Genomic DNA, 14,776 nt, shown 5'->3' on the forward strand with positions numbered 1-14,776 from the left:
TACTGGGAGACCTCGTAGATACACAGACAAAGCCAACACAATGCTGACAGCACGGAGCTCCCAAGAAACGATGACCATCCATGCTTCTCGGGGAGAAGAACCCTCTGGCTGGTTAAACGCAGAATCCTCGATGAACCGTCCCAGCCAAATACGAACAAATATCAAGGAAATGAAGCCTGCTGATTTACCTCCAGTCTCGCCCTCGGGATCATAGGCAGGATTCAGTTCTGCAGATTCAACCCGGCAGGGCCTGCAGACACAAGTGTGATCAGACACAGGTGAGGAGAGCTTCCGCACATGTGGGGGCCTCCTTTTCCCTGAGTGACCTGTAGGGTCTGGCGGTGGTTGGGGAATGCCACAGCCCGAATACAAAGGTCTGGGCTCCCTCAGCTGCAGAGGGGCAGCGGTAACCTTCCCACTGAAACGTGGCAGCTCTCCGAGAGAAAAAATACTCATGGCTCATCTGTGCAAACCCTTCCAGGCACAAACAGGCTTGGAAGACCTGGAGAGGATCTCCAGTAAAATTGCACCCAGGTAAACCATGAGAGCATGAACGTTTCAGCCTCCAAGGAAACAGACACTCACAACTTACCCCTGGGTTGTCCCCCAGGCACAGGCATGAAGTCCGGATCCAAAGGAGCATCCGGAAAGGGAGCACCAAGCTCATCATCTAGAATCAAGAACAGATGAGAGAAGTTCCCACTTATATGCACTATATGGTGTGATCTCCTTCTCCCTCAGTAACTGGATGTGGGGCATGGGAGAATAACTCAGGTCATGATTTCCAAAGTTGCAGGGTGGACGGGATGACCCGTAGGCTGGCACCTGGCAGCGTATGCAGTGCTCTCTCCTGGCCACGTGCCACATCTCTCACAGATTACATGGAAGAAGATGCAGCCCCCCAGGGCTTTCTTACTGGGAGGCCTCTGATGGACAGCAAGGTCACACTGAGGCACTGGAGGAAAGCACACCTGTCTCTTCCCCTGGGCTGTGGACTGGGGCTCTGGCTTGGAAACTGGGGAGTGCCATAAGCCTGAAGCAGAAATGCTCATGCACGCCCAGCACGCCTCTTCTGAACTCTCCCTGGGCATCTCCCAGGACGAAGGCTGTGCTCCAGCCAGCAATTAGCAGAGCTACAGCCTGGCATGGCTGGAGCCAGCCCTGGGGAGCAGCGCAGCCACGGGCTCTTGCCCGGCTCCTGCAGTGCTGCCCATCACCCCCTACCCAGCAACACCCCCACAGAAGGCAGGCCCCAGGCAAGTGTGATCAGAAAAGCCAAGGCACAGGCAGAACTGAACCTGGAGAGGGATGTGAAAAACAATAAGAAGACATTCTACAGTTACATTGGCCAGAAGAGACAGGCCAAAATGGGTATACCTTCTTGGTAAATTTAAAAGGAGAGCTGGCTTCAACAGATGAAGAGAAAGCTGAGGTACTGAATGAGTTCTTTGCCTCAGTCTTCACTGGTGGACAGGATTCTAGTCTTTCTCATGTCCCTGAGCCCTGCACCCCCAAACCTCTATGTGGGGACCAGGGAGGTAAATCCCTCCCCACTGTAAGGCAGAGTAAGTCCGAGAGTGCCTCCTTAGACTAAATGAGTACAAGTCCATGGGGCCAGATGGTGTGCATCCCAGGGTCTTGAAGGAGCTGGCTGGGGTGGTTGCTGAGCTGCTTTCCATCACATTTGAGAAGTCGTGGCTGTCAGGAGAGGTCCCAGATGACTGGAGGAAGGGTGACGTCACGCCCATATACAAGAAGGGGAGCAGGGAGGACCCGGGGAACTACAGGCCGACGAATCTCACCTCTGTGCCTGGGTGTCAAGGTGTTATCTAGATCAATCTATGTCTGTGACGGGGGGGGGGGCAGTAGGCCTGTGGACCTCCCAGCCCCCGACAACTCTTATGAAACCCAAGAACAAGTCCTTGCACCTGGTGGATGCAAATATAAAAACTGCCCATTGTGACTTCAGTGCTTCAAGAATGAGGGGATCATTCTGAAAAACAAGACTGTTCACATACCAAGAAAAGCTAAGCTGGAAAAAATTATAACACTTATTAATTCCTTTTTGCAAAACTAACATATTGGTCCTTAAGCTAATATATTGATCCCTGTTGCTAAGCCAACCTCTAACAGGGCTACAAAATATCAGTAGATATGCAGATGTTGGAAACATCTCAGGAAATATTAAGTACTATTCAGATTTCCCTTCTCTACCTCTTAGTTTCTTTTTTAAAAGCTATAAGAATTGACAGATTTTGTCCACCCAGCTATATTCAGCTTATTAGTATAGCCATCATTATAGAATTTTTGGTATTACTTGCTCTGGTTAATGTTCTCTGAAGTGCTGCATGCATATAGACTGGCATATGAGCATTAAGCCCCTTCCCTGGTATGTGGGTCTGTGGGTGCCTCCAGCCCATCAGTCTCAGTTCTAGGCTGAACCAGGCTGGAACCTTGACATACATACACACAGCTCTTGAGAAACATACTGGGTTAAAGTGATTGGACAACTCAAGAAACCACAGCCACGTGACTTGATTTCTAATCTCTAGGGTTTGCTACGTGGTGGTCAGAGTTTAATGAAATGACTGCAGTAGTCAAAGACAGCTGTGGTAGTTGAGATCTTTATGGGGAGGAAGCCCTTAGTTTTGGTTTGATGCTGGTTCACACTGTGAACTCTTCACAGCTCAGAAAACACCTCATCCTGGGACATGCACCGTTCCCAGCAGTGACTAACTCTGCTCTGTCAGAGCAGATGAGAAGAAAGACATAATCGTTTTTGCTGCAGCAGAAGAGACTGAAGAGGGTTTAAGAGAATACTTCACATTACAGTACGTACAAGTTTTGGCTCAACACTATCATAGCTGACTTGTAGCAACTCATCAAACCCTGATGTCTTAGATCTGCTGCAGAACTCTAAAGATATATCCTTACTTCTTGGCAGAGTCAAGCTTTCATGCAGATACTTTTAATCAAAACTTTCTTTGCTCGCAAGCATTGTTACCTGACAGAGTTACATAGGGCAAGTGTATTGTAGTTCTGCAGTGTGGCCTCTCATGCACAAGCAAATCCACGTGCTAAGTACCTCACACAGAAAAGATAACTGTATGTAGTTTACTGTTGTAAACAGTTGTTAATGCTTTTTCCAAATGCTCTGTATTTGTGGTGCTATTAAAAAAATTACCATTTTTGTTAAGACAATTATAATGCTCACGTACTGCTAGCTTCTTAGTCACGACCTCGTATAGCAGGCAGGAAATTCTGAGAGATTCTGGAGACCTCTGCCTCAGAAACACAGGCTTGATCCCATGCAAATGTTAGTTTCAGCATGGTAAGAGAGAAAAGCCAAAAGCCTTTATCTGCAGCACTTTCAGAATAGTATAAACCTGACAATAGAAGGAGCAAAATCACAGTGATTTTAGTGCTGTATTACTAGGTTTTCCCTCAAAGAATGTATCTTAATAAAGATCTTCAGGAAGTATCCTCTAGACAACATGATGTGCATTCAGTGTAGAGGAATGGATGAACTGAGCTCCACTGACTTCATGACATGAAATTCCTGGATTTCCTCTGAAGTGTGATAGTGAGGGGAGCTGTGAGCTTCCTTCCAACTCTCAACAGACTGCAGCTGCCAACACAATAGATGAGTTTCCTTGGTTTGATGCCTTCATAGACAAACAAACAAACAAAGTGGTAAAGGGCAAATATCTGATTTCTCTGGCTGCAGGAGGCTCTTTTCAGGCAACACAGCAGTACCCTGTTGGGATAGAGTGAGGAAGCTTGCAGTGACCCCACACTTTAAAAATTCACTTTAAAAATGTTACATGTCAGGATTCTGTTGCCTCCCCAGCTCATCCCATCTCAGAGAAATGTTCAAATAGAATTATAGAATCACCAAGGTTGGAAAAAACCTAAAAGATCATCTGGTCCAACCATTCACCTATTACCAATAGCTCCCACTAAACCATGTCCCTCAACACAACATCCAGTCTTTCCTTGAATACCCCTAGGGTCGGTGACTCCACCACCTCCCTGGGCAGTCCATTCCAGTGCCTGGCCACCCTTTCTGAGAAGCAATATTTCCTAATGTCCAGCCTGAACCTCCCCTGCCGCAGCTTGAAACCATTCCCTCTGGTCCTGTCAAAAACAAAACAAGAGGCCAACCCCCAGGTCACTACAACCTCCCTTCAGGAAGTTATAGAGAGCTATAAGGTCTCCCCTGAGCCTCCTCTTCTCTAGGCTGAACATTCCCAGCTCCTTCAGCCTAATCTTAATATGAGCTTATATCTTAAAATCCCCTTCAGCCATATCTTAATATTAGCTACAATTTTGCTTTTCTCTAGGAGGAGGAAGTGTGTATCTAATGAGCAGTAGGATTTCTTGGGATGTGGTGTCTGGTCACAGCTGTTAGAGGAGACACAGCAACAGGGAATCATTGTGGCTACAGAAAGAATAAATAGCTTGTTGGACCTCTGGCTTCTCAAAACAGAGTAAGAGACACTGGCCTGGTTCCTAAGCAGAAAGAAAAAAAAAAAAAAAAATAATAAGACAAATAAGGAACAGCATACTGCTTGGTATTCTTTGCAGTCCTGAAAAACAGTTATTTCTCCACCTTTACTAATAAGCACCTCCTGAACAATTTCTACTGCACTTGAACTGGATTTTTCTCAGTATTGCACGTAACAAAATCTTGATTCCAGAAATCAAGAGGGTTTGCCTTTCAAGTTAAATCATCAAAATGTACCTTTTTATTCTAAATGAAAGAGCAACCATTTCCATTTCAATTAAGCGCGGGGAAAGTGTAGAGTTTTTGAGAAGCAAACATGATAGGGCTGGATCAGAAGTGCAGCTGTCTATGCCAGTACAGCTCTCTGCTTCAAGTGTGAAAGCAGTATGTGGACTGTGGGACTGGGGAAGAAGGAGATACCATCTGACCTTGCTCACGTTTCTTCATGAGGAATCCTAGCAAACAAGTACAAATACATTTCAAATCTAAATTTCAAGTAATCAATGTCCTGTGGCTGATAGATGTAAGAAACTGTTTTTGACAGATGAACAAGTGCAGGCAATTCTTGGAGAAGTCTAAGACAGTCTGCACCTTTGTCTCAAAGCTTGCTGTTGGACAACTTCAACAGATGGACAAGTCCAAGAAATCTTTTGTCTGAAGACTTGCAGGCCAGGAGCAACCAGAGATAAGCAGCCTCTAGGGACAAGAAGCTATATGGCCGATGAGCAGCCTTTTGTGTGCACATCTCAAGGGAGATAACCATCCAGAGAACCTGCATGCCCACAGGTGCTGCACATGACTCTGACCTAAGTCCATGCTGGGAGCTGCTGTCTCCATACCAAAAAGATGGATCTTTAAGCTGTCACTTAACCTGTTATTCAATACATGCACCAACTATACTCATCTCCTTTCCCACAATGCTCAAGACAACCAAGGACTAATTGAATAAATTCAAAATGGAACAACATGAGCTTCACACGACCCCTGACCACACGTAGCTTTCCTCCACTGCCAAGAACCTCTCAGCTCTTACTGAGTTGCTGAAGGGTTTGCTTTCTCCTGGCATAAGAACAGACCTGAGGAGAAAGATTTGGGGGTGTCAGTTAGTGGGAGCAAGACCAGCAGGGTGACATGGGTGGCTCTGCCCCTCTACTCTGCTCCCGTGAGACCCCATCCAGAGCACTGCATCCAGTTCTGAGGCCTCCAACACAAGGAGGACATGGAGTTGTTAGAGTGGGTCCAAAGTAGGGCCACGAGGGCGGTCAGAGGGCTGAGCACCTCCCCTACAGGGACAAGCCCAAAGAGCTGGGGCTCTGCAGCCTGGAGAAGACTCCAGGGGGACCTTACAGCAGCCTTCCAGTACCCTGCTGGAAAGCTGGGGAGGTACAGAGCATGTAGCGGAAATGGATTTAAACTCTCTTTAAAGAGGATTTAAACTCTCTTTAAAGAGAGCACAGATTAGATATTAGATAGATAGACATGATAGATTTGATATTAGACTAGATATAAGAGAGAAATTTTTTACTGTTACGATGGTGAGACACTGGAACAGGCTGAGAACGTTCCCTCTGTGGAAGCATTCAAAGCCAGGTCAAATGGGGCTGTGAGCAACCTGGCCTGCGGGAGGGCATGGGAACCAGAGGGTCTTAAAGGCCCCTTGCAGTCCAAACCATTTTATGACTCTATGATAAGAAACGAGGAATGCCCAAAAATGAGCACTGCTGTAGGGTTTGCTGCACAGTGTACTTCTGTGATTTACAAAAGCTTTTTCGGCTTGGGGCACTGCCTCTTCTATCCCCATGTAAGTAGGACGAGACCAGCAACAAGAAAGAACAGAGTTCTGATTCTACGCTGAAATCGCTGGCTTTGGCCACTCATTTTTCTTAGAAGCTCAACAGAGCAGCCTGAGGGCTCTCATCGAGCTGCTGCATCGCCTTCGCGCTACGCAACCTCTGCGAACGTAACCGCAGCCTGCTCAGCAGCACGCAACAGCCCCAACCCACGGGACCCGCAGGGACACGTTCGGGACTCACCAACGCGGCCGCCGCAACGAGCTCCGCGCGGGACGGGGCGGCTCCGCAGCCGTAGCAGCACCGAAGATTCACCACCAGCTCCTCGGCGACCGCTTCCATCGGGACGGCGGGAGGTGGCGGCAGCCGCGGCGTCTGCGAGGGCGGCGACGGCCGGGACCGAGCGGGAGAGCCGAAACGGCGTCGCATGAGAAGCGAACGCGGGCCGGGAACGCCGCCCATCGCCGCCGGGGCGCTGCAGACCGGCAGGCGCTGCGATCCGCCGCTACTCGCGGTCCTTCGCGCAGCTCCCCCTGCCGGCCGCTGCCGAGACGGCGGGAGAGCGGGGCGGGCGCGACCCGGGCCCCGCTGTGGGGACCGCCAGCAGTCCGGGCTGCGCTCGGGCACCCGACGTGGGACGGCGCCGTGGGCTCCGCCGAGCGGTAACACCTCGTCGCACGCGACAGCCTCGGGCCACGTCCGCTTCTTTAGAAAACGTCCCGTTCGGACTTCCCCCCCTCCCGCCCCACCGCGGTCCGTCCCAGCCCGCGGTCACAGCTGCTCGCTACGTCCAAGGCAAGCGGTTGCAATGCAGCACCAAGCCCAGCAGCCAGTAGGACACGAAGTAGCCCAGGACGCACCGCCCGACGGCAGTCATGGAGCGGTAGCTCAGCAGCAACCTGAGCAGGGGGTGTCCCTCCGCTGGGCCCTTCCCGCAGGAACCGGGCGCTGCACCCAGAATACTCCTCTCGCGGACGCGCACTGCGCTTTGCCCATCGACCCCCTCCTTCCAGAGCCAGGTCTCGTGTCCTTGGAGCAGGTGGGCGGAGAACCAGTACAGCACGGGGCTGGAGGAGCCGAGGAACCGGGTCAGCACCTGGAAGCAACAGGCAAAAGAATCGCCGCCGGTCGCGCTCTGGGCAACCCCGAGCTGCTGGCACACGGAACGGCACACGGCATGGCACGCAGCCCCACCTCGCGGTGCTGGAGTTTATTACACGTGGAGCGAAACGCCTCAGCTCCGCGCCGCCGCGTTTCCGCACGCGGCCGGGGGCTCCACGGAATATGGGAAAACGCAGCGACTGCCACTGCGGTCCTCGTCACAGTCCCAGCCGGGAACTCTGACAAAAGGTACCGGGGAGGATCTGAATCTCACTGTTCATAAACCCCAACACTAAAAAGCACCCAAAAGCACTTTCAAGGGGCCAGGACGGGCTTTGGAACCCCACCACCCCTAACGCAGCCCAACATCATGGGACGTGACTTTATCTGCACCCTCTGGCGAACACCACTTAATAAGCTGACATGAGAACACCTCAGTCCCAGCTGTCTGACCACAGCGAGCAACTCGAAGCCTCTCTGGGAACTCTCCAGCAGAGATGAGGCTGTGGAAAGCTACAGTGGAAGTGGCACCACGAGAGGCAAAGCCTTGGTTCTGCACAGCCCCATGCCGGCCCTGCAGCTGTCACAGCCTCAGGCTGTGACTGTCACCAAACCACCTCAGCCACCACCCTGCATTCCGTATAACAAATCACTTCTGGGTACTGCCATGAACATCTTACCTGAACATGCATGCAGAAGAACCCCAGCACCAGCATGGCTGTAGCATGGACCACATACACGAAGACAGCGGGGCAGCAAAACCCAGCTCTGGGTTCACCCTGTTTCTTCTTTCTTCTCTCTAGCCCCAGGGTCAGGCAGTGCCGTGGGTTTGCAACAGCAAAGGTCCAGGCAGCCCACAAGCCCAAAAGCGAGACAGGCAAAGCAAGCAAGAAATTTGGTATTTGTCTGAGCTCAAAATACCTCAGAAAGCCCACATTCCAGTAAACATCTTGAATATAAGAGTAGGCCACAGGGAATCGCTGGGAGCACCAAGGGGGTTTAACCCCATTGGGGGACACCAGGCGATAGCCTTTGTCCAAAGCCAGCTTCTGCAGCGGCTTGGGAACAGCCAGCTCCAAGCCAGGACCACAGAACCTCACGTAGGCATAATACTGAAATAAAGCAAAAGGCAGACAAATCCCAGCACATGTCAGAAGCATGGAAGATGCCATGCTGAGGAGCTGCCTCCATAACAGAGAGAGCTTCCTTACTGAGCCTGAACCCACTTGGAGCTGGAGGGCAAAGGATTTACTGTGGGAGTAGAGAAAGAAACCCGCATTCACAAGCCCATTGGCACGCACACCAGTGGCAAGGGAGAAGAGCAGTGTGCTGAGCCAGCTCTGCCCCTTCTCCAGTTGCCACATGGCACTGAAGGCCAGGAAGGCGAACATGCTCTCCGAGTAAGCAGCTGCCATGAAGACGCTGGCAGGGCTGATACAAAAGAGAAGGGCAGCGAGGAAGGCTGTCCTGCGGCACTGCAGCACAGCACAGCCCAGCTTGTACAGGGCAGCAGCTGCCAGCACAGAAAAGACAGAATTAAGGAGGACAGCCGACAGCAGCAGGCGGCTCCGCAAACACAACAGCTGCCACAGGGGCCACAGAGCACCATCGGCCACAGCTCGCAAGCTCAGAGGGTAAAGCGGGAAGAAGGCGCAGTTGTGCTCATACAGGTAACCCCGCTCTGCAATGAAGAGGAAGTGCTCTGCATCCCAGTGCGCCAGGCCCCCCAGCAGCTGCTCCAGCAGCAGGTCGTATGCTCCAGGCTCGAGCAGACGAGGTGGGGAGAAGGCATCCGCTGTGTGATCTGGGATCAGCAGGTCAAACACGGCCTAGAAGGAGGAGGAGAGAGAACTGAACAACAGCAGACATGCTCTTGGATCCTACTGAGAGCACTGGGCTGGAAGAGCATTTCTGGGATTCAAAGAAGGGGATGAGCAGCACAGAAGACAGGCTAATGGGATCTCCAGCAAGAATGGCTATAAAACTGGGAAAACAGATGCACAGTGTTTTGGGGCATTTATAGCAGAACACAACTGTGACAATATCCAGCATGCATCCCCATGGAACTGGACAGGGAAAGGTGGCTCAGCTCCCTGCTCAGGCACATCTAACTGCGTACACTCACACCAGGTGCCACTACAGTGCTGGTAAGCTGCCTCTACTACTGAATTTGGTGTTCCCATCCCAGCTGACATGCAAGAGAGGAGACAAAACGAGAGAAAAGATATTCCCAGAGAAAACTGATGCAGAAGACAAACAAAAGGGTGTTTTTCTTAAAAAACAAACAAACCCTCCAAACAGTACTTTTTGTAGCTTTCTATGGGGAGATTGGGATGAGTCCCTGGCCAGGAATTCAGCACTGACATAGACAAGAGGCCATACCAAACAAACTGGGACTAAAAGATTCACAAGCTGATGTTTTGCAAAAAAAAGCACACATCCGGACTAATTTGCAGTACACAGCCTTTTGTCTCCACTGATTGTCCCACTCAGCCCCAACTAGCAGTCACAAGGCTGCTGGGTCTATCCCTGCTGCTGGAGATGTGCCTCAGGCTGCTCTGGCTTCAGGAACTACAGCTGGGCTCTGCTGCCTTGGCACACACAGGCAGCACAGAATGGACCAATAGCATCCTTCTGCACTTAGAGAAGGATGTCTCAGCAAGTGAGACCTGGGAGGAATGTGCAGCAGGTGATTACTGTTCCTGCTCTGCGGATAAACAGACGTTTCAGACTCACAGGCTGCCAAACCCATCGCTTGCAACAGCAGCATTAAACACGATAAGCTATGCAGAAACATGTAATTTTATGGCATCCTGCCCCCCCGGATGCAGCTGGTCTCCTGGTCCTCCAAAGGAGAGAAGGGGATTTCCCAACCACACAGAACCAGCCTGTGGTGCAACAGGCAGAATCAAAGAGAAACATCTTGGAGCACAGAACAACAGATGCTGCAGCACCTGTGGTTCAGGAACAGAAGACTTGCCTGCAGCAGGAGCGTCAGGACTCTGCAGCACACTGCAGTGTGCACAACCACTCGCAAATAAGGATCCTGCTTGCTCAGCAGCTCCATCCCAAGCTTGAAAGCTGCTTCAGTCACTGATGCTGGGGAAATTCACCCTCCGGTTTTGGAATCCTGAATCGATCAACAGAGAGCAGAGACACCAAGAGATATTTCTGGATTCAGACATGTTTGCACATTATGCACCTTTATTTGCTACCAGGGAGTTCAGAGGGATGCAAATCTCTACGAACAAGAAAGTCATGCACGAAAGAGATCAAGGAGCCAGGAGAGGCGGAGATGTCACAGGAAAAAATCATTGATACTGTTCCTATTAAAAAAGAAAAACTTCCCTGACTTATCAACTTTGGTTAGGATGCAGAGGAGGAGAGGCTGCGACACATTCTCATCCCATTTCTGACTAGGCCAATATAAATACCTGCAGCAGTGCTACACTGGCCTCTTTACTGGCTGCCTCAGCAGAAATACCACTGGCTCCAGCCATGACTCAGCCAAGCAACTACACACACGTTCAAGTTCCAATGCATTCAGTGACACTTAAACCTTTTTTTGGACTAGAAACACAACTAAAATATGGAACCCGAGTGTAACATCTGTGTAAGCCCTTTACCAACAGGCTGTGGCTTGGCCAGGCACAGTCAGGCACCTTCTGCTCTTGCCTGCTCTCTGCCCAGCGTTTGTTCCTGGGAAGCAGAAAACTGCAGTATCAAGGGCTGTCCTATCTGCACAGCATGGCTCTGCAGGCTCCTCTGGGGCAAAGTTAATGCTCCTCAGACACAGCGGCTTCCCTCCACCACAGATAGCCCCTCTGGGACATGACACTTGCATAACAACGCTCTCTCCACCTGCATTCTTCCCTCCTTTAGCAGGGCACCTGCTCTCCAGAGGGAGGGCATCTGCCTGCCAAGCAAACTACACATGCTACAGTGGCTCTCTTCCATCTCTTCCCTTGAATCCTTACCTGTGATATTTAAAGTACTTTGCAGAGTCAAACTGCTTTCTTTTCTGTGTATTCTGGATTGACATTCTGCGACCAGCTATGAAAACCGCTGGCCTTAAGCCACACAGACAGGCAGTATCTGTTCTGCAGCTTTTTAAGATAACATATTTCTTCCGTTAGTTCCCCAGCCACCAACGGCTTTTCAGTTTGACAAAGAGGAGACCCGCAGATCTCTGGGCTCCAGCACCACATCCTGCACCACTTCCCACCTTCCTAATCCAGCCTGCGACAGTGCACGAAGATCCCCAAAATGCTCAGCTACTAACCTGACCAGTCTCAGAGGTTTTCCTATTGCCAGTTTACTGACAGAGAAAAATCAGACAGGTTAAAAGCTGCACACAAGAGCAAAAACTAAGGCAAAGCAAAAAGCAACACCCAAATGCATTCACTTATACTCCCAGCCGTGAGCCACAGTTCTGCTTCTTCCTCTTTTGCCACGTTCTGAAGTTTTGGTTCTGCTCATATTCTCCTCTTGCTCAGCAGTATTCACAGCTACAGAGCGATGAGCGGGAGGCACATCATCCCGAATCACAAAGCTGCAATGTTATTTTAAGGGGGGATATTTCAGCTGCAAATTCCATCAAAGCACATTCACAACTACTATTCACAAATCCTATTAAAGATCACAGCCCCAAATCGTCCAAGTACTTCTTCTTAAAGGAGAGAGAAGGTCAGCACGAATGTGCTAAAAAAGCGGGGCTTTGCAACACACCCGTCCCACTGCAGCACACCTTGTCACAAAGCTGCAGCTTGCACGGCGCTGCCCCACACGGTGCTACCTCAAAGCGTGCTTTGCACGGCCAGGAGAGGCAGCAGCGCACTACGCTTACAGCGGCACAAAACAGCGCCAGTTCTGAACTAAAGACACATTTCTGTGCTCCTCGTGTTTCTACTCAGCGCTCTGGAAGTTACGCCAATGGAAGGACACGACCCTGCCGGGAGCAGCCGCTGGATGCACAGTGTGTGCAGCACTACAGCACTGCAGCACTGCAACACTACAGCACTGCAACACTACAGCACTGCAACACTACAGCACTGCAGCACTACAGCACTGCAACACTACAGCACTGCAACACTACAGCACTACAGCACTGCAGCACTACAGCACTGCAACACTACAGCATTGCAACACTACAGCACTGCATCACTGCAGCGCTGCAACACTACAGCACTGCAACACTACAGCACTGCATCACTGCAACGCTACAGCACTGCAGCACTACAGCACTGCAACACTACAGCACTGCAACACTACAGCACTGCAACACTGCAGCACTGCAACACTACAGCACTGCAACACTGCAGCACTGCAGCGCTACAGCATTGCAGCACTGCAACACTACAGCACTGCAGCACTGCAGCACTGCAGCACTGCAACACTACAGCACTGCAACACTGCAGCACTGCAACACTGCAGCACTGCAGCGCTACAGCACTGCAGCGCTACAGCACTGCAGCACTGCAACACTACAGCACTGCAGCACTACAGCACTGCAGCACTGCAACACTGCAACACAACAGCACTGCAACGCTACAGCACTGCAACACAACAGCACTGCAACACTACAGCACTGCACCACTACAGCACTACAGCACTGCAACACAACAGCACTGCAACACTACAGCACTGCCACTACAAGCACTGCAGCACTGCAGCACTGCAGCACTGCAGCACTGCAACACTGCAGCACTGCAACACTGCACCACTACAGCACTGCAGCACTGCAGCACTGCAACACAACAGCACTGCAGCACTGCAACACTACAGCACTGCAACACTACAGCACTACAGCACTGCAACACAACAGCACTGCAACACTACAGCACTGCACCACTACAGCACTGCAGCACTACAGCCCTGCAGCACTGCAACACTGCAGCACTACAGCACTCCAGCACTGCAGCACTACAGCACTGCAACACTACAGCACTGCAGCACTGCAACACTACAGCACTGCAACACTACAGCACTGCAACACTACAGCACTACAGCACTGCAACACTACAGCACTACAGCACTGCAACACTGCATCACTACAGCACTGCAGCGCTACAGCACTGCAGCACTGCAACACTGCAACACTACAGCACTGCAACACAACAGCACTGCACCACTACAGCACTGCACCACTACAGCACTGCAGCACTGCAACGCTGCAACACTACAGCACTGCAACACTACAGCACTGCAACACTACAGCACTGCAACACTACAGCACTGCATCACTGCAACACTGCAGCACTGCAGCACTGCAACACTACAGCATTGCAGCACTGCAACACTACAGCACTGCAACACTGCAACACTACAGCATTGCAGCACTGCAACACAACAGCACTGCACCACTACAGCACTGCAGCACTGCAACACTACAGCATTGCAGCACTGCAACACTACAGCACTGCAACACTACAGCATTGCAGCACTGCAGCACTACAGCGTTGCGGCGTTGCAGCGCGTTGCCCACGCGGGGGCAGCAGCGCTCCAGAGGAGCCGTTTGTCTCCCGGCAACCTGCGGGGCTCCAAACACGACAGACGAGAATCGTGCGGCTGCCCGCGATGGGGGCACGGAGCGGCGGGCGGGGCTCCGTCCGGCACCGCTCTCGCTCCGGGACGGCAGGCGGCGCTCAGCCTCGTGGGGCCGCAGCGCGGACATTCGCTCCCGCGTCCCGCGACCCGAGGGTGGGTCGGGATCTGCGGCCCCTCCGGGCGCTGCGGGCGGCCCCGCTGCCGTGCGGTGCGGGGGGGCGGCCCCAAGCGCAGCCCCCGCCCCGCTCCCGCCCGGCCCCTCCCCCACCTGAGCGCTGCCGCGCGCCGCTCCCGCTCCGGAATCAACCCGACGGTCACCGCGACGTGCGGCCCTACGCAACGCTACTTCTGGGGACGTCACTTCCGGCCCCACGCACGCTTCCGGAGAGGCGCGTCACGTGGTGGGACCCAATTATTGCCGGGCGCTGCCGGGGCGGGGGGCGATGGCTCCGCCCGAGGTGGAGGACGGGCCCGATGGGGATTCGGAGCTGACGGCCCGGCCCGTGCCGCCTCCCCCGCCCAGGGCCCGGAGCTGCCGTGGGCGGCGCAGCGGCGCCGAGTTCGCTACGCGGCGGCTCGAGCGGCTCAAACCGGGCGGGCGGGGCTCCCTGAGCGCCCCGGGCACGTGCTGCCGGACGCGGCCGGTCCTTCCCGTCACGCGGCGCGGGACGAGCCGTGGCTGCGAATGGCGGGAGAGCGCGGAGCGGCGTCGGGCCGCGCACAGACTGCAGCCGTGGAGCAGCTCTGAGCAGCCCCGAGTTCCCGCTGTGACGGCGCGTCCCCACCGCGCTCATTTCCTATTGATTCCGTTTGTCTTTAACCGCGGCACGAA

General features: G+C 52.5%; 1 protein-coding gene across 10 annotated transcripts in view; it reads right to left on the minus strand.

The window, feature by feature from the left end:
• Window positions 1-14,317, minus strand: part of PIGV (phosphatidylinositol glycan anchor biosynthesis class V) — a 22,700-nt gene extending 8,383 nt beyond the window's left edge. The window contains exons 1-7 of one of the 10 annotated variants that reach the window (XM_032449042.1): window positions 14,213-14,317; window positions 11,804-11,950; window positions 10,379-10,528; window positions 8,079-9,227; window positions 6,541-7,393; window positions 593-1,810; window positions 7-250 (exon numbers count right to left, since the gene is read on the minus strand). In XM_032449042.1, the coding sequence (XP_032304933.1) occupies window positions 7,082-7,393; window positions 8,079-9,227; window positions 10,379-10,465 (1,548 nt within the window). In that variant the 5' untranslated portion in view covers window positions 10,466-10,528; window positions 11,804-11,950; window positions 14,213-14,317 and the 3' untranslated portion in view covers window positions 7-250; window positions 593-1,810; window positions 6,541-7,081. Of the gene's footprint in view, window positions 1-6; window positions 251-592; window positions 1,811-4,165; window positions 4,513-6,540; window positions 7,394-7,491; window positions 9,228-10,378; window positions 12,470-14,212 lie in introns of those variants that run through there. The other 9 variants (XM_032449041.1, XM_032449040.1, XM_032449038.1 and 6 more) reach the window with 9 other exon arrangements.
• Window positions 14,318-14,776: the final 459 nt, after the last annotated feature.

This window comes from Coturnix japonica, chromosome 23, assembly GCF_001577835.2.
Source record: "Coturnix japonica isolate 7356 chromosome 23, Coturnix japonica 2.1, whole genome shotgun sequence".
Classification (NCBI taxonomy): Eukaryota; Metazoa; Chordata; class Aves; order Galliformes; family Phasianidae; genus Coturnix; species Coturnix japonica.